Source organism: Empidonax traillii, unplaced genomic scaffold (genome assembly GCF_003031625.1).
Source record: "Empidonax traillii isolate 1590-97213 ecotype Southwest subspecies unplaced genomic scaffold, ASM303162v1 scaffold449:size826340, whole genome shotgun sequence".
Lineage (NCBI taxonomy): Eukaryota > Metazoa > Chordata > Aves > Passeriformes > Tyrannidae > Empidonax > Empidonax traillii.
In genome coordinates, this window is record NW_020955642.1 from 683,094 (window position 1) to 708,781 (window position 25,688).

The 25,688-nt window shown below is 40.4% G+C and overlaps 1 protein-coding gene across 3 annotated transcripts; it reads left to right on the forward strand.

Moving 5' to 3' along the window:
* The first annotated feature begins 3,022 nt into the window (after positions 1 to 3,022).
* On the forward strand, positions 3,023 to 24,977 carry CFAP221 (cilia and flagella associated protein 221). 3 transcript variants are annotated; one of them, XM_027895097.1, is made up of 25 exons: positions 3,023 to 3,260; positions 4,742 to 4,926; positions 5,348 to 5,448; positions 6,437 to 6,523; positions 6,627 to 6,722; positions 7,543 to 7,643; positions 9,646 to 9,749; positions 10,869 to 11,028; positions 11,536 to 11,659; positions 11,746 to 11,857; positions 12,077 to 12,185; positions 12,893 to 12,980; positions 14,065 to 14,154; positions 15,046 to 15,141; positions 16,346 to 16,436; positions 18,006 to 18,133; positions 18,571 to 18,651; positions 19,281 to 19,388; positions 19,505 to 19,762; positions 21,219 to 21,377; positions 21,798 to 21,892; positions 22,433 to 22,522; positions 22,726 to 22,845; positions 23,810 to 23,839; positions 24,524 to 24,977. In XM_027895097.1, the coding sequence occupies exons 2-25, from the start codon at positions 4,788 to 4,790 to the stop codon at positions 24,645 to 24,647; spliced, it is 2,691 nt and encodes an 896-aa protein (XP_027750898.1). In that variant the 5' UTR covers positions 3,023 to 3,260; positions 4,742 to 4,787; the 3' UTR covers positions 24,648 to 24,977. The 3 variants fall into 3 exon arrangements, with proteins under 3 accessions (XP_027750898.1, XP_027750900.1, XP_027750899.1); XM_027895099.1 differs by having other exon boundaries at positions 11,536 to 11,653; XM_027895098.1 differs by having other exon boundaries at positions 3,023 to 3,166.
* Positions 24,978 to 25,688: the final 711 nt, after the last annotated feature.

The window sequence follows — 25,688 nt, forward strand, 5'->3', positions numbered from 1 at the left end:
TCCCTTCAAAACCAGCACTCTTGCCTGTGTTTATGTAGTCGAGGGAGCTTTGCTCCTGAATGTAATATGGCATGTGGGGCGTTTTCTGAAACAGGCAGTGGATGCCCAGGAGTTTGGAGAGATGGTGTTGGATTCAAACACCAGTGATGTGTTTTGTGACCCTCTCACTATATTCATGTGCAGGCTGAGCATTTGAAAGAAGCTGGATGCAAAATAAAACCTGGAATATTCTCACCTATGCAAACCACTGCTTCACTTGCAGAAGATGCCAGTGCTGGACACACAGTGAGGGCTGGGAAACCTGAGAACAGTAGCAGACCACAAAGAATTATTACCAAGAATTCACATATTCCAAAATGAGGTGTTTGTTTAGTTAAACAATGGAGCATTGCACTCATCTATGTGCATTTATATCTACTCAGTATATTCACTTTAAATTTGTCACAGCTGGAATTTCTTTCAAGTCTCTTATGTAAACCAGAAAAGAAACATCAGAATTTATTCATGCAATATTGAAGGACTTTTAATTTTAACTTTAGGAATAAACAAAAGAAATTACTTTGCTTTATACTACTCTGATTGTAGGGTTGTTTACTTATCAAACACTAGCCAACTTTGATTGTAAACGTTTATTTATTAAAACTTAAAATTTCCATTAGTACTTCAGTCAAATAACTATTTTTTCCTTCCTTCGTTAAATAATTAAATTGCTTGCAATGCGTCTATTACATCTTGACAATCATGCCACACATTTTTCATCTGACATTTGGAATATAGAAATAAATTGAGGTGAGAATCACCTATTTAAATCCTTGTTCACAATCTTTAATGATATCAGCCTTCCCAAGGAAATCTGCAGGTTTGTTGACTGAAAACCTCCTCTTTTCACCTACCTTTCCCATGCATTTGCTACATCTCAGGAAACCTTACAGAGTGCTTTTCCAGAGGTGCATCATATTCAGATCCTCTAATGTGAAAGCAGAGATGAATTTTGGTTTACATTCAAGATCACTGTCCAAACAGACAGATGTACACGCAAATTGTGTCCCTGTGGGAGGAGAAATTTGTTCTCATGCCATTTGCTGTACTATGTTCCCATGGCCTTTTTCTTGCAAACAGGAAGAAAACCCCATCAAATCCACAGAACTAAACGAGTTCAGTGTGGGACATCGTACGTTCAAGTTATGGAACTGGTAATTCTATTTTCAGTGCCAATTCCTGCCACACAAAAAAACCGTAGCATTTTGCAGAGACCTCTCCCCTTGCCCCCAAGGAGTTGATTCGGGCAGCAGCCCTCTGTGACGGCTCTCTAGCAGATGCATTCTGGAAGAGAGAATTCCAACTATCCTTCCAGCTTGTGAAGTGGAGAATAAACTTCCTTAAAATGTTTACTCAGCTGAGGTGAATGGATAGTTTGGAAAAGCACTAGTTTGCTTTCTTCCCCTGATGGCCGAATCCCCAAATGGCCAAAGCTCTGTCCAAGGCAGATAGCTGCACATCTGGAGCTGTGAGGAAGAGTGCACACAGGAAAGGAGGTTTGGCAGGTAGAAGGTGCTTTAGGTACCTCTCTGAGGGGTTACATGCCTTGAGAGTGCTGTAGCACTCTGGGGCACATACAGAGGTGAGGTGAGGACAAGTTCCAACAGAAAGCATGCTGTGAGACAGTGGAACAGTGAGCTGGTAGATCAGTGATAACACTGATCTTGAATTTTCTCCCACACCCTATTTTAATGCTGTCACTGAGCATCTCTCCCCAACCTTGCCAAGGGTGTAGGTGCCATTTTTCCTAACCAACAGCAATTACATCCTACTGAGTATGGGAACTATGATCTGGGAGCTGAATTTTACGATCTGAAGTTCTTCCTTCCTTTTCTATTCAAACTGAATGTTGCACTACTTTTGGTCACATTTTACCTCTATGTTAGAAAACTGAAAGTGCATAATTTTATTTTTAGAATAGATAAGGAAAAAAAAAACATTCTGGAAATATTTCTGGCTTTCTGTCCTAAGCCTATATTGAAGACATCATGCAAAAAGCATCAGCACCATAAATACTGTCTGTTCCAAATGCACATTCACGCCCAATGGCTGGAGCAGATGGGGCAGCCAATAGTCTGGAATTTAATTTTTATGTTGCCTAATGAAGGGTATATCAGAGCAGAACCCAGTGAGGCACTGGCATAGGTTGCCCAGAGAAGCTGTGGATACCCCATCCCTAGAACTGTTCAAGGCCAAGTTGGTTGGGGCTCAGAGGAACTTGGTCTGGTGGAAGGTGTCTCTGCCCATGGTGGGGGGTGGGAACAAGATGATCTTTAAGGTCCCTTCCAATCCAAACCAGTCTGTGATTGCATGAACCTTTCTCTTCGGCTCTTCCACTATGTTGGGAGTTTGGACAGTGTATGGCTTTGGGACAATTAGAATGGATGCTAAGGTATCTTCAGTAATAAATGGGTTGTGTCTACACAAGGCATCATTCAGCATTAATTCAGCATTTCTCAGTCTCATCGATCTGCCCAGATCACTTGTATGAAGGGAAAAAAAAAAAAAAAAAAAAAAAGGAAGAAAACTTTTCTTTCCCTTCTCCCCTGTGCCCACGCACAGGCAAAAGTAAAGCAATTTATACGTGGCATGAAAAATACCACCTTAAAAAAGGTTTTTCAGGATTGTTTTTCAAGACATGGCCCTTTAATACTGAAAGTGAGAATACGAGGGGGGGGGGCAGAGAAGAGAAAGAGGTTTTAAAAGAAAGGGGAAAAAAAGAAAAGACGAAAGAAAAAGTTGTTTTTCCCCATTTTTTTGTCCCTTCCCCATCAGAGGCAGCTGAACTGCCGCTGAGAGGACACCCCCAGAGCTGCGGCCCAGCGCGGCCGCCCCGTTGCCGAGCGACAGCCGCGGGGCCGCGGCGAGGGCAGAGCCGGGCCGGGCGAGCCGGGGCTGCGGCAGGGCTGGGACACAGGAAAGGGATCCAGCCGGGGCTCCAGAAGGGCTCTGAGGGATGAGGGGGCTCAACCGCTCTCCAGGGGGGCTCTGAGGACGATCACGCTCAGCCGGGGCTCCCTCGGGCCGGGGGCCGGGGGGCTGTGTGTGCGGGGCGTGCTGTATGAACAGCGATGCTTTGGGGAGCCTCACGCGTCTGTAAAGGAATTACACCGCGTCCCTCGGTGAGGTGAGGTGTGCGAGCAGCTCCGAGACACCAAAGGGATTAGAAAGCCCAAGACCTGGCAGGAGGAGGGCGATATCCTGGTCTAGGGGTGTTTGGGGTGAGTTTAGCAGTGGACTCCCATGGTTTCACATTTCTGTTGGTGGCTTCGCACGCACACAAAGTCTCGTTAAGGGTAGACGCAGCTATCCTGGAAGATTTAGGAATGTCGGTCCGTTAGACATTCCAGGACCTTAATGCTTTGTCCTCTGTTAACCCTTTGGAGAACATTCAGTGCATTGTTGAAGTCGGTGAGCCGTGAGGGCAGCATCTCTGTAAATTACTGATAAGGTTACACCAGGAATCCTTTAAGAATGTAAGTCTACCAACACCTTTTTCAAACCCTGCATTCTCGATGGGGAATACTGACCAAGAGAAGGAGTGTGGCAGGTGTATAAATTAAAGCTGAACAACAGAAATGGAAAGAATTTTTTTAGCATGCTTTTGTCCAAGTTTGGTTGGTCTCACTGTCTCCGAAGAAATTTACTGTTGTGCACAACAACGCAGCTCCTCTTACACATTTTCTGTTGCAAGTGGAAAATTAGTGCTTGGAGCTATTAAGTGGAAAATATTATAGAGACCAGCGTGCCGGTAGCACGTTATTTTAAGCTTCTTGCTTATTTATTATTTAATACTGCAAAACCCATAAATCAAACCAGCACTTTATGAGCTTGAAGCAGCTCTCAACTTGTGCCTGAAAGATCTAAAGCAGACTAGGAAACCAGACAAATACCAGAGATGAAACCATAAAATGTAATGGGAGAGGTGGACTAATGATCCAGCTTTGGAACTGTTGAGTGCTGCCTGCTTCAGGGCTGAAAAATCCAGCATGGTTTTTGAATTCAGTACTTGTTCCAAAAGTATCTTCTCTTTTTCTCCATACAGTTCTCCAAGAGCCAAGGGCTGTGTGCTATATTTACAAGGATAATTTCTGGTGGATAGATTGTGTCTGGTGTCTTTATTATGTCATGTTTGCACTTGTCGTTAGAGAAGTTTATGTTCTGATAACTGAATACTTAACACAGGATCTGTAACGCCCATGGCTTTCTGGGTTTACAATTATCTTCACTAAACAAATCACCCAGATGATGCTATCCAAAGAAAAGATTCAAATGCCAGTTTTCTTATCCCTCATAATAATATTTAAAAATTAAAATTTATTCTGCAAGTTAACAACCCAAACACACAGGAGAGATTGGAAGGATGTCTTGGCAGAAATTGGTTCAGATGGTGGAGTTATTAGAAGCACCTTGTCTCCTCCTCTGTGCTGGGGCACATGGAGGGAGAGAGAGATGTTTTACATAGACTTGAAAGGAAAATGTCCCCAGGAACCCTTAGAACAGATGAACGTGCCCAAAGTGCTAGACCTTGCAGTGGGAGCACGGTTTCCTGGAATCCCTCTCTCCTTGTACTTGGCACACACAGAGTAATCCTCTTCAGCAGGGAAAAAGAAGTAACTCCCTCTCCTAGGAAGTTTCAGGCAGCAGATATTACCAGGGCAAGGGAAGATTTTGTGATTATGTTGTCTTCATTTGACCCCAGGCACTGAGGATTTTTAGTATCATTGAGGCCCCATTTCTACACTACCATGGATGAAGTTCAGTCAGCCTCCACAGACACCACTGTTGCTAGGAAGACCTTCAGGAAAATACCAAGTGTCCTTCTGGGCAGCCTTGTGGAGGAACCTAAAAAAAGACGTGCCATCCCCAATCACTTGCTGGAATCAAGTAAGTTTCTGCTCTCTGACTGTTCCCCAGCCTTGGAGCAATCTTAAGAAGAGGCACTTGGCTGTTTTGGGGTGTTTTTTTTTTTGCAACTCACAGGAAAAACTCTCTTAGTGTTGCTTAAGTTGCAGCTTCTTGTGAGCCCAAACTATAGGAGAGGCAGTCAGGAAAGAAATAGTATTTGTACTGATTCTGGCTGATCCTGAAGTTTTGGGATGGCTTGTCAAAGCCATGATGCCAAGAGGTAAACTGGTGTCTCTGCTGGGTTTTTTAAAAACTCATGCCTACTTAACAGGAGAAATAATCTGTCTCCTTTTTCTCTATAATATGTTGGGTATAGCATAAATGGACTTAACCCATGGAAGTAACAGTCATCATGTGTATTTCACCTGGCCTCCTTTTCTCCCTGTTTTATGATCTACAGAGATTTATTCAGCATTTCAGAGGAGCAAGGTTGTACAGGCTGAGCCTGCTGTGCTACACTATGGAGGGTATGAAGTTGGAAAGCATCACCAGCAGACACTGGTAAGTGTCAGAGCAGGGATCCTGTTGGGCCTCGTAAAAGGGACAGCAGAATCTGAGCTGACCGCTTGTGGTCATGAGGCCTTTGCTCTGTGGAGTGCTCTAAGAAGCAGCACGTAGAATCCATGGCCCTGCAGTAGCAAAACAGATGAGTACCAGCCATGCCATGTGCAGCAACCTCCTTTCCACTCTCTGTTTTCATTTCTGTTTCCTATGTCTGCAAGCAGTGTAAGTGATATGTGACTTGCACATCATGAATGAGGAGATTGGTGCTTTAACTCCATAAGAAACTTGTCTTCAAAATGCCCTTGGCCTGTCACTGTGTCTGCAAGCACGTTCACTGGTGGGAAAGTTTTGAAAGTCCCTCTGGGCTTCTACCAAGAAAAATGTATTCCGAGGAAAGAAACTCGGTGCATAGGTTCGATTACCTTTCCCTGTGAATGGTTGGGATATTTCTTCTCTCTGCTTTCCCTTTTCTACCTTCTTTATTTATGTGGTAAATGTACTGAGGCAGAGGTTGAGTGGTTATGGTGGACCAGGTTCTCCAGGTATAATGAAAGTAAACAAGATGCAGGAAGTTTTACAGGCTGAACTGTCGCTATCTAAAGGTTTGCTGCTTTGCGATGCAAAACAAAAACATGAAGTATTACATGATTCCTGTCGTTTCAGATCTTCTAAAAGTGGTCAGTAGATTGCTTCATTTTTTGTTCCTCTTGCACAAAAGCAAAACAGGACCAGAATTCAATTCAACAGTAGCATCTCTTTTAGCAAGACTGTTGTGCCTTGGTTAAGAATTGTGACTTTTTCCAAAGAATAAAAATGCAGGTTGTAAGGTTTGCATACTTTTCAGTTCAGAGCACATCCAGAATTATTTCTATTAAAGTAAAAACTAATACTTCTTTGATACGGGGGGGTTTACAAAAAGTACAATTCTCAATTGACTTCTTATATCTGAAGTGCTTTGTTGTTTTGGTTTTCTTTTGTTCTACAGAAGCTGATAAATATTTCTGCCAATGTAATAAACCTTCACATAATACCACCCCAGACAATGTATTTTCAGATCAAATACAACAAAACAGTAAGTGTCAGAAAAGTTTCATACTGCCTTTTGTATGCAGCACAGGTTTTGTGTCATATAAGCAGCTTTTACGTACCTTTTATCTTGTTTGGTCCTTTTCTAGCACCGGCTTGTCCCTGGTTTGTCATATGCAGTGACAGTTGATTTTTGTCCTGATGAGTGGCGATATTACTATGACTGCATCAGGATTCACTGCGAGGTGAGGATTTATCACAAAATACAAAGTTGTGATGGAATGAAACAACTATAAGGACATGATGACAATGACAAAGATATATTTTAGAGTCCCATGGATTTATTCCCAGTAAGTCTTGATTGGAGTCTTTAAGCATCTAAAATTTTCCTCTGTAAACATCCAAGAGCTGTGGATAAGATTATATTACTTATTCTGCTATTCTTTGCCAGTAGATCAGTTTTTGTGCCACTCCTAGTTGAGCAGACTCTGAGAAGCTCAGGAGAGTTGCGTAAAGTATGGAACAGCTGGATATTGAGGAGCAACACAGTGATAATCTTGAAGATGTTTTATGCCCTTTTACTATCCAACTACTAGAGAAACTTTTTATTTCAATAGCAAGCTGAGAAACTTAGGATTGTTCAGCCAGGAGAAGAGAGCTCTCATAGCAACCTTCCAGTATCTGAAGGGGGCCTACAGGGAGACGGAGAGGGACTGTTCATCAGGATCTGTAGTGACAGGACAAGGAATAATGGGTACAAATTGAAAGAGGGCAAATTCAGGTTAGATATTAGGGAGAAATTCCTTGCTTCAAGGATGGTGAGGCCCTGGCACAGGTTGCCGAGGGAGGTTGTGGGTGTCCCAACCCTGGCAGTGTTCAAGGCCAGGTTGGATGAGGCCGTAAGCAATCTGGTCCAGCGGGAGGTATCCCTGCCCATGGCAGGATGTTAGTACTAGGTGATCTTTAAGGTCCCTTCCAACCCTTAACATGCTATGATTCTATGATTTATTCATTGCAAGAAATAAATATTTTCACCCTTTTGTTTGTTTGTTTGTTTGTCTTCAGGGAGATGACAACTTAGTTGTTCCCATGCATGCTTATCCTGCTATGAATGTTGTAGCATTTCCAACGTTCATAAATCTGTCTGATGTATCAATTGGTCAGAGGTGAGTTCTGGAAATGAATGTGTGGTGGGTGTAAGTGCTAGCAAATACCTTACCTCAGTCCAGAGACTGATCAGTCATGAGATTTGCTTCTTCTATTTAAAAATACTTAAAGTGATCTGATGTGAAGCTCTGGTTGGCATAGCCTTCATCTCACTTTGCCTGTTGCATGGGTGTTACACTGACTGTTCTCAGTAAGTAATCAGTAGTAGTTGATGATAGGAACTGGGAAGGGGAAAAGGAGAAGACAGATCCTGTTAATTAGGGTTTAGTTCTGCAGGATATTGGCTATACTAGTTGTATTCATGGTTGTTGGTGTAAAGCTTTATGTAAGTGTAAAGATTTGAGTGACTTATGAGAATTGAAGGTCTTAGCAGCTAGGTTTTGTCTTAGCCTGTGAGCTGAAAATAACTCATAAATTTAGTGAAGCAGAGGAATATGAATTGCCAAGGCACATACAAGGAAAATTCTACCCACTGAGTCCAGCATAGCAAATGAATACTTGCGTCTTTTGGTTTTTCTAATCCCTTTTAATCAGTTAAACTCTGGTGAATCCATCAGAAGTTGTTGTTACAGCTTTCTCACAGGACTGAACATAACTCCTGACTTTTTGGATGCCTCTAGGCATGATGTGATTCTGGTTATTTGCTCCATTTTAGTGCTGAAGTATACAGAATTTTCATATTTCCAGAATATAGACAAGATATTAGAAAGAATAGAAAATATAACTTTAAATAGTGGGAATTTTTTTTCAACACAACAGGGACACTCAGAGATACTCAGGAGGGAATTCGGAAGACTTCCTGAAAAGAAAACTGATGGTTTCAAACCTTAATTTTTTACCAGTATTTTTCATCATTAAGCTATTAAAAAATTCCCTAAAAATGAAAAGTCTCTGAGATACTTGGTACTGTACAGAACCCAAGGGACTCTGGGCTCAATCCATAGCCGGTGAGGTCAATTGAAAAACTGCCTATCACTTCAATAAATGTAGGATAAATCTATATTCTACCTCCCATTATTCTCTTTAGGTACAGAAGGTCCATCAGGCAACAGGTGACATACTTGTCTTGGTTTTAAGGCACTTTGGTTGCTGTTCAAGCTCCACTATACCCTAAAACAAATTGCCTGCCCAGTTTGCTGTTACAAATGCTTCATCAACAGGTCATACTAAGGCAGAGAAAAAAGCACTTTGCTATCATTGCTTATTTCCTTGGGCATTTCAAAATGTGCTTTCCAAAAGAACATTGTGTATAACGTGCATTCTTTGCTAATCAACAGGGTAGGATTTCAGTCAGGTAGTTAATAAAAAGCAGAAGTAAGCCTGGGTAAATTGATCTTGATTTGCAGGATGAGGGATGGTGTTACACCAGTGCTTTTGTGTTTCAGTTTGATCTGTGAAAATACATGCACACAAAGACAAGGCAGCTTGAAAAGATGTGTGCTAATACTCCTCATACAACTTGCATGAGACATAAAGGGCTTTTATGAAAATCAGGCCACAGCATCATTATTTCTACAGTGGTTAAAGCCCAGTCATGTGTTGGAGTTTTCAATACTTTTGAAGACTGCACAGTCTTTTCTCATCATCTTTCACAGGGAGGGTCATGGGAAAAGACTGATTTGTGGTTCTGTGCTCATTGTTGCTCCAGTCTGGATTGTTTGTAGTTGCTAGATATTAGAGTTTGTAAGAATTTAAGGATACATGGAAATAAATTCCAAAAAGTAAGTTTTTAAAATTTTTCTGTAATCAGATTCTGTATGGGTAGGAGAAAGTAAGTCAAGATGTAAAATGTTCCAGTTTCAAATCAAGGTTTAGCTTTCATTTCCTCAGGGAGTGAAAGATTTGAAATATTTTGCTATTTTGGAATAGTGAGGAGTTAAGATTTTCACATTAATAAGTAATCCACCCCTCTGCACACAGATAGTTATGTTGTGTATAATATTATTTCCCAGTTTGTGATTGCATTTTCATTAATCTCATTCTTCCTTTCTCTCTTTTCAGTAAGGAGTATGTTATCCCGTTGCAGTGCAGCTGTCCAATAGATTTTGAATTCCACATTGATGTTATTCAACCTCACAGAGCCTTTACTGTCCAGCCAACATTTGGTAGACTGAACTTCTTTGAAATTCTAAATGTTAAATCTGTGTTTATTAAGTGTAGATACTTGTGACAGTGGATTCAGGTCAAACTTTGCCTCAGGGGTTTTCCAGGTAAATGCAGCCACTCATGTGCATCTTCATGGCAAAGAGCCATCTGTGACTATTAGATTTCTTTTGGTAATGCCCAGCTGCAGACCTCTGACAAAATACGGGATGTTCCAGAAGAATATCCCAGAAAAAAACATCAACCCAGTAAAACTTAGGTCAGAAATTTTGGTAGCCTGAAACTATGAAGTACTGAAGGCCATCTAAAAAGTACAAAAATGTTTCAGCTCCTACTCAAGCCACTGATCTCAGAGATCCTTAATCAGAGAACCATAGACTCATTTAGGTAGGAAAAGACCTTTAAGGTAAACCTAACCCTACCAACAGAGTTGACCTTCAAGGATGAAATACTCCAGCAAATTGTATACACACACAGGAAAAACCCAAACCCAACCCAATGAAATTAACTGGTGTTTACAGATTACAGAAAGTTGAGCAATAGTGACTTGACAGAGATGAGAAATTAGTATTTCTGATAAGCTGAATAAGCTCCCTATTGTGGAAATGTTGAGGAGTCCCTGTATCCTGGGATTTTATGGATTATTTAGGGTTATGAATAGTGGTTTAATTGGTTGAGAAAATAATGCAAAAGGTAGTAAGGAAGTAGGGTCAAATAGAGATAGGTAGTGCATCAAATCCAGATGAGTCCCCTGACTTGGAAGAGCACAGAGGAATATGTTTATAAGGCTTTGCTCATGAAAGCAGAAAGTGATGAAGACTTAAGACTCGCAGATGCAAGTGAAGAATGTCTACATGTAAACAGGCAACCATTTTCACAGCAGTATGAAACATTACAGCCCTCCCGTCATATCTTTCTGCTATTGCAAAATGTCTTCTATTATCTGGCAATGGACACAGTTCTTGAAAGACACTTTGAGACCTGAAATATTTTCCATGCCTTATGCCAACCACTCACAGATATAATTGTTTTTAAAAAAATGGTAGCCCAGAGTCAATTTCAGCATATGTAAGTGGGCTCATGTTATATGGAGTCTTACTGTTTTTCTCCTCTAACCACAGGTATCATTCCAGGCAACGGAAAAGTGAAAGTAACTGTAAAATATTCCCCACTTGAGTATGGAACAGCACAAATGGCAATGCAGCTACGGATTTCAGAGTTTCACTCAAAACCCTATGTGTGTGTATTCACAGGAACATCAATACCACATCTAGGTCTGATGTATGTGTGGCTGACTGATCTTTGAGTTCCTTTGCCCAGTTCCAAAAAACACCTATGTAATGGGATTTCATGTCATTTTGCTGTAATAGTTTTAAGCATTTGTATGTTTGGTGGCTTAAAATGCATTAACATAATTTGATTGTTGATACATGTTGACACCTGCTCTGCTACATCATTTGCTCAGAAGTGAAACTACCAAGACAAATATAACAAGAAGTTACGTGTTCTTAAAGAAGTATTGAGCATCCTCAGCTTCTGTTGTTCCTCTTCTTTATTATTTTTATTGTTGAGGCCTTGCAAATGCAGGAGGTTGTGAACAATGAGGCCTTTTGGGCTGTGCTTAATTTTTTTGTGAACACTGAACATTAAAAGTTTGGTTTCGGTCACTATTTGGGAGACAAACTTCCAGTTTCTTTGTATACCTGAAGGAAATGTAAATGCATGTAGTGAACCTATATGCCATTACAGAGTACTTGTGAGAGCAATATCTGTCCTTTCAACATCTAGAAAAGAACATTTTGACAAACAACAAAGCCATCCAGCAAAAAAAGCTGGGTCTGGAGGAAAATTCATGGTGTGGAGAAGAGACCAATTGAGCCAGCCACGACTGAAGCCTATTCAAAAGGTAAAGGTGTGAAAAGACAATAATTACAAGTACTTTTCTTGGCTGGAAATCTCCCATGTTTCTATTTCTTCCTATTAATTTATGTCTCATAGGAAATTGAATACCAGAACCTCAGATTCCCCACAGACTTGTCAAATCCGCATGCTGTAGCTAGTGTTTTGATACAGGAACCAGGCAAATTGAAGATGAAGGACTTAAAAGAAGGTACAGTAATTAAGCAGCATAAACTTGGTCAGCATTATTTGTAGTTTTTTGATGAGGAACTTTGCTTCAGAATTGCTGGCATGATGTGACTGTAGTTTCTGTGAGAAATTTCACCTTAGCTTTGTGTATTAATGGGTTGAATTACCATAATGGATAGATTTCACAATTAAAAATCCTATCTAGTTTGAGGTGTGATATGGCTTTTTGATATTTCTGCAGTCCTTGCCCAAGGCAGAGAAGGGGTAAAAACCAGACAGATGAAGGAAGCTGTATTTCAACTAAAAGTCAAACAAAATGTTGAGGAAGAGGAAGCAAATCATCTGAAGTGGTAAGTGTTATTTAACCACATTAACAAGACTGGGATTTACTTAACTAAGGCCTCTGTGAATGATGTATGCAATATTCACTAGTGCATAATGCTGCTATTTCTTGTCCCAAGAAGGCTTGTTTTACAGCTAAGTTACTCTTGTTCCATTTTATTTTTTTCCCTTCTGGCTAAGAGCAGTCTCAGTAGTAATCCATAGTAGTACCACCCAATGAGGTCTTCTTTCAGAAAGAAACCCACTGAAAACCTTGCTCACCCAACCTTGTTCTCAGGCATCTGAGAATTTGCCCTTAAGAGCAAAGGAAGACTTTGTTATGGTTGTCAATAAATTGAGACTAAATTGAATAGTGAAGTGAACAGAATTGCACTTGGAGTTATTCAAAAAACATGTAGATGTGGTGCTGATAGATGTAGACATGGTTTAGTGGAGGACCTGGCAGTGTTAGATTATTGGCTCCACTCAGTAATCTTAGAGCTCTTTTCCAACCTTGATGATTTTGTAATTCTATGTACATCGAATGGTGTAAAGCAAAGCATAGTTGGGTGTGTAAGCACACCGTGGTTTCCTTTGAAATCCACAGATCTGCTCTTACACTGAGTGTCATGGACACTTAGGCACCTTAGGAAGAGGAAAGTAAGTCTGTTAGCCTTCAAATAAAGCAAACTATGCATTCAATAAAGCCTTTTTCTTGCCTCCACTATGAATGCAGGCAAGTCCATAGGGGAGAAGATCCAATCTCTGAGGAATTTAAAAAAGAGATTATTGAAAGACGACAAAGGGAAGAAGAGCAATACAAGGTTAGTCTTTGATGTTATACTTTCACACTATGCAGTGCACTGAATTGTAGCAAGCTCTCTACATCTTCAGTTTTTCATCATATGTCAATGAAAAGCTGTACTAGCTGTGCTTGTTACTGCAATTATATCTTTATTGTGCCTGAATATCACTGTTTCTGAGGTGGTTTTATCTTGGAGGTAGACAGAGAGAAGGGTAAGCTATTCATGGAAAGGTAACTAGATCTTTACCCAACCTAGCAGATTTGCACCCAGTCACCCAGTCACATTACAGTGCCACATTTCAGCACAATCTTGTCAGCACTGTGGCTGCATCCAGACTTCTCTTCATATTGTACCTCTTTGAAGAGCTGATGTCCTGAATGACTCACAGTCAAAGAGAATTAGTACTCTCACACAGAGCCATGGGGTTGTTCTCCTGCATCTTCGCCCTCTCTCTCTTTGGTTTCTTGCAGTCACTCCAGACTGCAGGTCACCTTCCACAGAGGTGACAACAACAATAAGCAATGCTTGGTGGCAGGAAATATTCTTCCATGTGGCACAGCCCTCAGGGACAGGTGGGGCTTGTCCCTCTTTTCCTGCCTCCTGGATATTCAAGTAGCTTCTAACATCCCACTGACTTACAAGAAACTGCTTGCAGGAATAAAATTATTTATAGACAGGATAAAGGCTTGATTTATACACTGAATTAGGCACAAATAATTAATTCAAACATATTTAATATTAAAAGGGAGGAAGTGAGTAAAAAACCAAGACCTACATTGTGAGATGGTTGTATCACTGAATTGATATGTATTAACTTTGGTTAGAAGCATTTATTTCCTTACCTGCTCATTCTGGCTATGCAATGCAAACCATGTTTCATTAGGACAGAGATCTGATTGAAACTCAGACTGAAAAGACATTTATTTTACTTCCTGTGACTTGCTCGAGAGCTGCAATAATCACTCCCTAAAAGGGAATGCAGTCTGTGTTGTGTTAGTGCACCTCCAGAACTTTAGATTGTGAGTTTCACTAATTGTAAGGGAGGAAAGAATTCACTGGATGCTTTGTACTAATGTGATTGTTCTTTCTGGTGACAAATTAGATCCAAAGAGGAGACCCTATCATAGAACAGGAGTTTCAAAGGACTGAAGTAGAAGTTTCTTTCAAACGTATTACCCAGCATGTTGGCCAGGTTTGTACATACATTATTATAGCCTGCTATATGTTATCATCACATACTAAGCTACCAAAGAGCCATAGATGTTTGACTTTGAATACTTTACCTCCTGATGTTCCTGTGAATGTTCCTATGGCCCCTTCTGGTATTAAAACCTTATTTCCCATTTTACTTTTAGGTGGGGCAAGCATCCTGCTTCATGCATAGCCCATGTTCTGATGTTCTGATCTAATGTGAGAGTCAAGAGGAAATCTGCTGGCCTAACCTAAGATTTATATTGCTTGTTTCTCTCAGGAGAAGCTTTTTCATGCCTGATTGTAAGGTTAAGCTTATATATTATAGGACTTGCAACCTTTACCTGCAGGTCAGATTGACAGGAACCTTTCTGTAACTTAGGTATTTTTTGTCCTTCTCTGTGGCATCTTTCACCCTTCTTTAATATGTGCTATGAGCCATTACTGGAGAAAGGATACTGGTTTTGCTGGGCCCCTGGTGTGAGTCCTTACAGCTATTCCAGCTTCACATCTGTACAAGATGAAGTCTATATTTGGTAGAGACCCTGTCCATTCTCTCTGCTGTCCAACTGCCCATGTCATGCACTTAAATCATAGTATGTGTCTGTCATTTGTGTGGATGCAGACCATGCAATGTTACCTCTGCATTCCCCATACCACACCTGCAAGTATTTGGTGATTACCTCCCACTGAGCCCCTCAGTGAAGGCTTCTGGTTAAATGCCAATATTGCAAATGCTTTCACTTGACTTAATTTCAGTATTTAGGAATAACATATGGATTCAGGTCAAGGAATGGCTTGGGCTGAAGGAAATTTCTCCCTTAGCTAGTTGTAAAAGGGGTTGTCCTTTTTCTTTTCTGTTTCCTTTAACAAAAAAAAAAATACGATGCAGCATCCAAGTGTCCAACCCACATTTGACTTGCTCCGTAATGACCCTTGGGACACCAGAAAGAGGATGTTCAGGAAATTCCAACAGGCAGCATACAAGGTAAAGTGAACAAACAGAATGCAGTGTGGTGGCATGATGCCTTGGAAATAGCACATAAGAACATGCAAACAGACACATAAGAAGTGTTTACAGCTAGCCAGGGATGTGATAGGTTGATAAATATGGCCCTACCTCAACAGGAAATAAGGATCCGGAGTAAGTTTTGTGTTCAGCTGGTGCTTCATATTGCAACTGAGACTAAACAAATGCAGATGAGTATAGGGGTTTTTTAAGGTAATAAATACTTTTGCACAAAAAAAGAGAAGATTTCAAAATGCATATAGAGCACTGTGCTCAGTTTTGGCCACCTGGTACAAGAAAGACATCAATCAATGTTCAGTGCAGAGCCACTGGAGGGTCTGGAGCACTTACTTTGTAAGGAGACACTTAACATGGAGAGGGAAAGTAGAAGCAGAGAGCAGCAGCTTCCAACACCTCTGAGGAAGTTATTGATGATGGAGCATCCTTGCACTGGTGTGTGATGGGAACATGGGAAACAATGGGCATAAATTCAAATATGGGAGGTATAGACCTGGAAACTAAAGACTAATCAATTAAATCACTTATTTCCTTGGGTTTAAATATTAATTTGCATCTCCGCTGCTGTTTCTCCAGTAAATCTCAATGTAGCATGTAAGATGGAAATGTCCTGCTCTCCTGTTGTCCAGTTTGGATATTCTCCAGCCTATTCAGAATATTGAGGTCTTGAAATGAAATGCTCTTTCCTGTAAGATAATTTGCTGTAAATGGCCCCTTCTGGTATTAAAACCTAGAGCTCTTCATTGTTACCCTGTGAAATATGGGCAAATTACACAGTGAAGGTCTCTACTTACTCTCCTTGTTCTCAGAGCCACAAATACAAATATGGCCCTCATCAGCTGACTGTTCACTCATTGGTAAATCTCTGTATGCCAATAAAAAAGCTGAAGGATTAAGACCTAGCCAACAAAACAATCTGATTAACCTGTAAGGCTAAATTAAGATTTTAACTGTATTTGTTGTGTGATGTCACTGTAGAGTTGAGATCCATCCTACATCTGTCCTTCCCATTTTCTCCCTCCTGAACAGAAAACTGTATTCTAAAATAGAGATGTCAGAGTGAGCTCTGTAGAATAAATACAGTTGTCACATACACACTATATTTCTATGGCTGTAAATCTCAGAGTCTTCAACTTAATATTAAATTTAAAAATCATTCTCTCAGATTTTGATTCAGACTCAGCTGAATCGTTTATTGCTTCTGTTCCGTGGACTGAGCAGTGAGACCAGAGGTCCAGAGAAAGGGTCTGTGTCTGGTAAGGATTGGAAGAACAGGTTGATATTTTGGCTGTGGGCTGTGATAATTCAGGTTGTGCTGCAGTGTGTCAGGTTCATTACATATAAACATACAGGCAGAGTCCTTACAAAGGAGCCTTCCAGAGAAGAAGAGAAGTGTGACAAGGTAGAATCATAGAATCATAGAGTGATTTGGATTGGAAGGGACCTTTAAAGGTCATCTAGTTCAATCACCCTGCAATGAGCACTGACATCTTCAACCAGATCAGGTTGTTCAGAGCCCCGTCCAACCTGACCTTTAATGTTTTCAGGGATGGGGTATCCACCACCTCTTTGGGCAACCTGTGCCAGTGTATTATCACCCTTGTTGCAAAAACACTTCTTCCTTATATCTAGTCTGAAACTACCTTCCTTTGGTTCCAAACCATTATCCCTTGCCCTATTACAACAGGCCCTGCTAAAAGGTAGAAACAGCTGTAGCCAAAATACATATATTTTTCATGCACATTATTTCCTAGATTTAAAAAATGTGATTAACTCTTCTTAGGCACCTTACCTACTTAATAACAGGGCAGAAGCTGTGAATTCTCCATCAGTGGAAGTGTTCAAGGTCAGGTTGGATGGGGCTTCGAACAACCTGATGCAGTGATACGTGCCCCTGCCCCTGGTGGGAGGGTTGGACTAGGTGATCTTGAGAGGTCCCTTTATCCCAAACCCTTCTACATATAGTCTGAGGAACAATGGAAGGGCAGACAGGACTGTATGAGAAACAGGCAGATGAACAGATCAGGCAGAGCCCAAGAGTCAGAGACACAGGACAAGAGGAACTTATTGCATGTGGGATGGAAGGGGAAAAGACTCTGGAAAGTGATGAAGGCAGGATGTCTGAACTCAGGCAAAATGAAGCAGTGGGAACCATGAGGTACATGGTCAGTACTGGGTTCAGTTTTTTTCCTCATCTCTTTCTAATGTAAGTGCTTTTAATCAATTGCTTTTCTTTACACTGAATTGAAAGTGCTGGCCTGGAAAACTCACTTGTTGCTTAACAGTCATAAAAGGAAACTGGTCTGGGATAGGAGTCATAGTTGGGTATGTGGGGGACAGAAGAGAATGTCTATCTCTTATCTTCCACTCCCACACACAATTTGAAAACTGCTGAGACACACCTTTTCATACCAGGCCTTTTCCTGCTTTTGCAAATGGGCACTTTTAGTTCCCAGTATGCAGCAGTTACAGGGATGCTACAAATAAAAGGTGCAGTGGCACTCTGTGTAAGAGAGACCTCTGACTTTTCTCTTCCTTGCTGAGCAGAAGGAGATGGAGAAAGAAGCTGGAATGAGCAGGCTGTAATGTCCTCTCAGGAAAGGGTAAATTAGATCTGTCTGCTAGTCAAGTTATCATGCTTCATATCTTGGAGATATGACTTTTAAAGCCTTCAGGAAGTATTATTTTACTTTCTTATATTAAAATTACTAGACACATCCTGTTTTAGGAAAATGTTAAATACATTTTGTGGCTTGATTCTATTTTTGAAACAGTATATTACGATATATTATGAAACTTTAATATTTGTTTTCCACTCATGACAGAAACCAGGAGTTTCAGCAAATCAAAGAAGAGTGAAGAATGTAAGGGTCTTTCTTCCAGCATATCTGAAGATCTTATATTGCCTTTTGAATTCCCCTTTTGCAGTTCCCATGAACAAAATGATGATTCGGTAGGTATAGTAACTAAAATGTTGGTCAACACTCAAGACAGAATTTTGTTGAAGATATTGGCCTGGTACTACTTTTATTAAAATTTCACAACATGAGTGGTTCTGATAGATTAATTCAGGACTTTGTATTTACTAAGGGTACTGCAGAAAACAGTAAAAAAAAAAATCTTTGCATCTTCCAATTGCACTCTAAAATTCTGAACAATACAATAATGTTCAGAGTGAGTTAACATCCATGATTTTTCAAAAGAAAAGAAAGAAAAAAGTAACTGAAATGCCAAAGTCCAAGAAAGAACAGCAGAAATATCAAACTGTGTAAAATAAATGTTTGTATAATTATTTCCATATCTTTTCAATTAGCTGTGCTGATGGACTGCTGCCAATGCAAAACAAAATGCCCACCATATTCCTGGTTTTTAAATACTGTTTTCTTTCAGGCACCTGATGCTCTTGGCCTAGTTCCCATTGGATCTGTAGATGTGACAGTCAGACATATTCTTCCTTATTATAACTTGAAGGTGAGTTAGCACAGCTCCCTCAGCTGCATCATGTTTCTCTCCTCCACCAGTCCAGTTAGATGTTCTCTGCCTGATTCAGTGGCCTCTGTGCAGCCCAGTAAAAATGCTGCCTTCATGTGGCTCTATGATTAGGATGCTTGTATTAAAAACATCTCATCTGTTTCCATAAGTAACAAGCTTATAGTCAGCAATAGCCCCCTCTCTCCAGACAAAGAGATGAATAACCTCAGCTGAAATTATTATAACTCAAACATCAAAGTCCTTCTGTGAATGAGGATACTGTAAGCCCTGCACACCACCCAGTTTTCTTTTTGGTTCTAGAGTTTTATAAAAGTGACATAATAGAAGTGTCCTTCCTTTTAGAAATTATTTGATTGAGAAACTGTTAAATCCATGATCTTTCACAGAAAAGCAAGAATGAAAATATTCTTTTATGCCCTCATTCAGCTTGTCCTGATGAATTATGCCTTCTCAAAGTTTTGGTCATATACCGTGTTCCAGAATGGTGATCGAAGTATCCTTTACCACAGAGATGTGATGTGTCCATGATAAATGTTCCATTCCATCTGTGAGTTATCTACAGTGATTATTGTCATCTCCTGCAGTACATCTTTCTTCTTTACGCTTAGGTTCCTCAGCACTTCAGCCTTATGAAGTATCAGCCTTTCTGTACACACTACGCAGCCGTAAGTTACAAACCTCGAGACCTTTCCCGGCCACTGAGGCAGGGAGCCCTGGTAAGAAATCACCTCAAATACACACTTTGCTGAAGTCACTCCAACCCTACAGTTCTACAATAATTTGAGTAATTTTCTCTCAGCATTTTATACCTTTGATGTCTGTGTTTTTCAAGGATGAATTGATTCAAGTAGCTCCTTCTGCTGAGGAGCAGCTTGATCTGGTCTTCCAGAGCACAGACTTTTACAAACCATACTCTGAAGAGGATTTTTACAAACCATACTCAGAAGAGGATTTTTACAAACCATACTCAGAAGAGGATTTTTACAAACCATCACCAGAAAAAGTAGCAGAAAGAGATATCAGCCTCTTAAAACTGGTTCCTCCCCGAGCTTTAGTCTACCCTGCAGAGAGCAACCCGCTTCGCATTTTTGTAAGTAAATGTTGACTTCCACAAAGAACCTAAGAAAGGAAGGTTAGTGTGTTTGTTTCATCAACAGCCTCATGTGGAATTGATGGGCAATTTTCTTACTCTTGGTAAGAGTATATATACTACTGGTATATAAAACTATCCAGAGTGAGAGTAATCCTTCATGGTGCAAGCTCTGGTAGATACGAGTCAGAGCTCATCCCCACTGAGAGAGACATCTTTTCACTTTAGGATGGGTTTTGATCAGTTTAGGGGAGGGATAATAAGGTAAAATTGCCAGTGAAAGCAGAGGACTGGAGACCCTTCCAGTATGACACTCCACAAACAGTGAGTGATCACAGAATTCCCTGGAACACCATGGGAATTCTTCTCCATTTGTTTCCCCATTTGGATGCCAGAGGAAAAGCCATGATCTTGGCATCTCAGTCCTTCTATAACCTCCTACTCTTGCCCAGGTAGGTAGGACAGTCTTTCCTGCTGTTCAGCTGGGGGACTTTGGTTCTGCCTGATCCTTGGGTAAACTGATAAAAGTGAAGTCAAACTCTGCTCACACTGCATTCTGCTGCCTTACAGTTTCTAATAGTTCTCAGAGCATCCCAAACCACATTTCCAAATTATTAGGCACAGAGATTCAAAAAATCCCCACCAGATACTGTGTGTGGGAGGACTTTCTGTTACTTACTTGTTGTGTAGATTGTGCTGCTTGGCACCAGCTGCAGAAGGTGTTTCCCACCCAGTGCAGCTCAGCCTGGAGGTGCCCGAGGTGTCTCTGAGCAGGCAGAGGCAGCTGTGGAGCTCAGTGCAGTGCTGTGTGTGGGTGCAGGCAGATCTCCCATCCAGCGTGGCACTTTGTCTGGCTTGGGTGGCTCTGTCTCTGAGCATTTCTTAGCTACAATGGCCCAGAGCCCTCTGTGCTTGTCTAATGATCTTGGCATAACATATACGGTATAGACTTGTCCTCACTGCCTGCAGCCAGGACTCCAGTGGACTTTCTGATGAGATCCTCTGTGCATCTCTTTCATCCCTCTGTCATGTCATAAGAGCCAGGCACAGCCTGATTCCACAGTACACAGCATTAGGCTTTATCCAGAAACAGATGCTAGTGCAGGGAAATTGATGGCAAGATGCTCACTACCTTCCACCACAGTGAGTCCAGTTCTTGGATTCTGAACTGTTCAGAAAAGCATCAATGGATTTAAAAATAATTAGGCAATAGCTTTTTCTTCCAAACTTGGAGACAACAGCTAAATTGCTGTATTTTAGACAGCAGAGCGCGTGAGTAAACCAGACAGATTATGGGATGAAGGGAAGGGACAGGAAATGAAGGATCACACCAAATAGAACAGTCACACTGTGAATCTGGGGAGACTACATTAATTGTAAGAACTGAATTGTCGTGAATTTAATTCTTTATGGTGCTCGGAACAATTTATTAAAATAATGTCTTCATTGCTTTTAGAACCCTGCTCCAGGATTAGTTCCATTTTTACTTCCACTGCCCTATTGTGAATCAAATATTGAATATCATCTTTGTCCTCATCCAAAATACACCATTACCAGGGAATACCCCAAAGGATCCAGTATTCCAATCACACAAAAGAAATTTCTGCATCACAAGGTATGGCCTTTTGGGTTTATCATATTAGTTCCTGGCTTGGGTATGTTCTTTGTGAGAACTTGCTCAAAGGAATCAAAAAAGGAAGATAAAGTCATCCTAGATAGAAGAAATTTTCAAATATAAATTATGCATGCACCTAAATATGGTCATGAATATGACATGGGTCAGAATAACTAGTTCCAATAATTCTTGTAAGGCTTTATCCATATCTCTTATTTATCCCAAAGTGTTTCTTTGCTCTTTCTATCTTTTTGCTGTCTGTTGTATTTTCACAATCTTACAAAGATGGAAGGATCTTTGAAATATTTAGCTTCCCAGATTCAATTCTAACCCAAGAAGTGAGATACTCTGTTCTGCAAATCTCTCTCCCCACTGAATTATGTATCAGAGGTCTGATTGCTGTAGCACTTGTCATTTCAGGAAGTGATTTCTGGAGTAATGGAATGGAGGAAATTCTCACCATTGATGTATTCCACTTTCTCTAACATTCCCACACTGACAAATACAGCACCTAGGTAAGAAAGAATTTGAATATACAGTGCCTCTATCCTGCACTAGTTTCTGTTGTCTGCGAGTATAGTGACCAGTAACTAGTCCCACTGATGAAAATGGGCCTATAGGTGTAATTAATTGCTGCTCAGAAATCCAAAACCAACAGAGAAAGCTCCTACTGAACTCCTGGGTTAAGAAAAATATCATTGGAGGAAATACCTAGCCCAGGAAGGAGAATTCCAGTCTGTGCTTTCAGTAACATCTCTCCTGGAAGCTTGCTGTCTCAGTCCTAGCAGACCACAGGACGTACAAACTCTGTCTGTCCTGCAGGAGTATGAACAGTAAAACCTTTATTGAATGGGCGCTTGTACCCAGTGGTAGCCAGCATTCCTCAGGCTCACATTCCCTCTCATCACAGCAGCTTCTGGTGTACTCAAATTTTTATTTAAAAGTACCTCATATTTATTGTAACCCTAACTACTGTGAAGCTTCGAAACACAAAAAGTTTAGAATAACTGCACTAATATCATTAGCATTAATAGATTAAACCATTTCCATCACAGGGATCCTTACAGTTTGGATATGCTTCCAAGAGATGTACCACCAGTGCTGTCTGACTTACCTGAAAGAGACAAGGAGAACGTGATTGATCAGTAAGTTTCTCCTCTATTCTGTACATGGTGTGACTGACTGTGTGTTATCCACTTGTGTGGATGTGTGTAAACCTGTCTCGAGGGAGTCTCAAAGGCAAAAGCTCAAAGTGCCTCTTGTATAAAACATACCTTTGTTTTTATTGGCTAAAAAGTACTTTTAAAAGGATGAAGGTCAATTGTTTGTCATCTTTACTAATTTTTAGTGAGACGTATGAGGATGAGTTTGAAATGATTCTTACTCCAGAGATGGTGAGAGCTGAATTTCCACAGATTGGTGAGGCACTTACAGAAGAAGATGAAGAGGAATCAGCAAAAGAGGAAAGGTAGGTATAATTTTAAACTAGGAGAAAGGAATGGGAGGGAATCTGAAGTCAAGCATCCCCTTCAGAATTGCATAGAAAGTCAGACTGAAATGCTCGAGGGGCTCCATCCCAAGTGGGGTGCAGATCTGATATTTTCAACAAATTTGCACTGTAAATGCAATTTCTGGATTTTACTTCAGAAAGTAGCTGTGAATGCTTTCATTGACTTTCATGTCTTTGATTTTGGTAATATCAATATAATTTAACACTTGAGGCAGTTTTCTTGCCTTCTCAGAGATACTCAACATTCTTGGACCAGTGACTTTTGCTTTTCAGTGACCCTTTTGGTTAGATATTTATTAATACTGGCAGAGGAAAGAGCCCTTAGAGTTTCCCCCGGCATGATGCTTTTTTCTCAGTTTTTTCCTAGGAGTAGGTCACATTTGCTGTGCTGTCAGAACTTCACACCCCCCCAACACACATTGCAGCAGGTAGTATGGGTATGATAAGTGATTGCAGAGCATCACAGGAGAAAGTGCTGAGTTCTAACCCTGTGTTTTCACAGATACCTTGTGGGACTTGGAGCAAATGAATTAATCTTTCCGTCCAACAGTTGTCCCCTTGTCCCCTCTTTGAAGTGCTCATGATGTGGCTTAGATGTCAGGATGAGCATAATAATCTGAAACTTTCAGAGCCATCAAGAATATCTCCTTTAATTTTAGAGTGAAATAATTCAATTGACATTGAAATCCCATGTAACTGGCAGCCATTAAACTTAAAACCAGTGCAGTGTGTTGTGAGGTCTCTGACAAAACACTGATTGCTGTATTGTGATTGCTACAGCATTGATTGAAGATAATTTGCTGTAAAAGTGTAGATGTGTCATACTCAGTGCTGTTCTTTACATTTTATGACACTCTGCTTGTCAGAATATGGGGATTTGGGACAGCTTGTGTAACTAAAGAGTGACCTTTTTCTTCCACAGTAATAAAGTGCTGGATGATGCTTCTCCTGGGTAAGTAGTTTTACAGCCATAAGCTTCTTTCTCTTTGAAGTTTTAGATGTTTTCATAAAAAATGAAAATACTTTTCTATATTAAACAACTCTGGGTATTGATATTTACTTGTTGAAATCTTCCCTATTATTTTGGCTCTGTAAAGAGGGAAACAAAAATTTCTTAGCAAGCAATGAAGTCTGAACCCTTCATGTTGTCACTGGCAGGTTCTTTGTTGTTATTGATGGGGTGGTATTTCAATAGATGACAGAGGATATATTTCTCCTCTACAACAGTTTCAGCATTTTATCCTCAAGGTAAATCAGTTTTTTGTGTGGCTACTCTTGTTCTGGCAATTACAGCACGTGTTCCTTCACGGATAAAATGTAAAACTCAGTTTGTGTTTGCCTCTCAGGTAGTTAGATTTCCTAACTGACCAAGCCAGGAGTGAGTGTTCTTTTCACAGTTTCACTGCTTTTCCAGTTTTGCATAAGTAATGGAATTGCTTCTATGTTCATTAAAAAACAAACAAACAAACAAACAAAAACCCACAACACACAAACAAAAAAACCAACCAAACAAACAAAAAACAACAACAACAACAACAACAACAACAAAGTGTGTCTCTTTCTTTGGATTTTTCAGCATTTCTAAGTACTTTCCCTGGTTATTATAAATACAAATGATGTTTTAAATTTCTTGCAGAGACCCGCACAACTATCCAGATGGGCATTTTCAACCCCAAAACAATGAGCTTGGAGAAAGGATTCAAAAACATGTGGAGACAATGAAGCTGAAAGCACTTAATAAAACCCTTATTCTGGGATAAGAGTAATTTTCCAAAGTCCATGGCCTGGCACTGCTTATCCTGTTAATGCACAAGGCTTTCTAAATCCCAGCTACATTTACTTTTGTTCAGTGAGGTCAGCAACTTTGCAGAGCGAAGAGAACTACCAGTAATTCCATCTCTGTCAAGGACTCTCACTGTGCCCTTTACACCAAACACAATAATTACCCCAGTGAAAAACCTCAGCGTTGAACCTGTTCATTTTTTTTCTGGTGTGAAGGACCAGAAAACCTTACTACTACTATGTAATTTTGGTAATTAATTTACAGCCCACTGTTTTCAAATAAAATGTGAATAGACCTCATGACCAAATTCTTCTGAATTTGTTTTTTCTTAGTTATGACCTGTCCTTGAATTTTTGTAGGTAAGTTGCTACCTCTCAGACATGACTGTAAACCATACACTCAAGATTTTTAATTGAAGGGAAGACTTGAACACCATTAGTGTCCACCAAGACAATGTCCAAGCAAGTCTCATTAGCTGTTCAGGGGGTTCATTTAATGCACAGCTCTTGGTAAAAGGGTTATGAGTGAATTGCACAGCCTTGTGAGAAACATGTAATGCTCGAGCTGCATTCCCTAGGAAAGGAGATTTCTCAGCATATCACCTTGCAGCTGTCTCCTTTCTTTTTTATGGGAAAGCTGGGCATCAGAAAAAATTGGTTTTATCCATAGTGAATTGATTGCTCATTTTGAAGAGTGGTCCAGGCTATTTGTGCTGAGAAGCACATTATTCTGTACTAAAAGGCATGGAAATTGCAGCAATACACACTATGTTCCTAGAAGCCATGCTCCTTTCCAGGCATGCTTAAAACCTTTCAGAAAAGAGGTGATCAATATAGGCAAGCTGTAAAAAGCCCAGGAAGATAGAAAATAGGAAAGTAGGGTGGAAAAGCTGCAGGATAGCCTGTATTATACTAATGACATGATATCTCTGCTCCCTTTGAAGAAATGAAAAGCTGGGAGGTTTCTGCTAACTGTCTAATTGGCAAGGGATTGTTCAGAACACAGGTCTGGAAATCTG

Excerpts from the sequence above, each read along its gene's own strand:
- CFAP221 (XM_027895097.1), top strand. The coding sequence starts at position 4,788 with ATGGATGAAGTTCAGTCAGCCTCCACAGACACCACTGTTGCTAGGAAG. Across the intron at positions 9,750-10,868 it reads TACTGTCCAGCCAACATTTG|GTATCATTCCAGGCAACGGA; the intron begins GTAGACTGAACT and ends CTCTAACCACAG. Across the intron at positions 14,155-15,045 it reads TTACCCAGCATGTTGGCCAG|CATCCAAGTGTCCAACCCAC; the intron begins GTTTGTACATAC and ends AATACGATGCAG.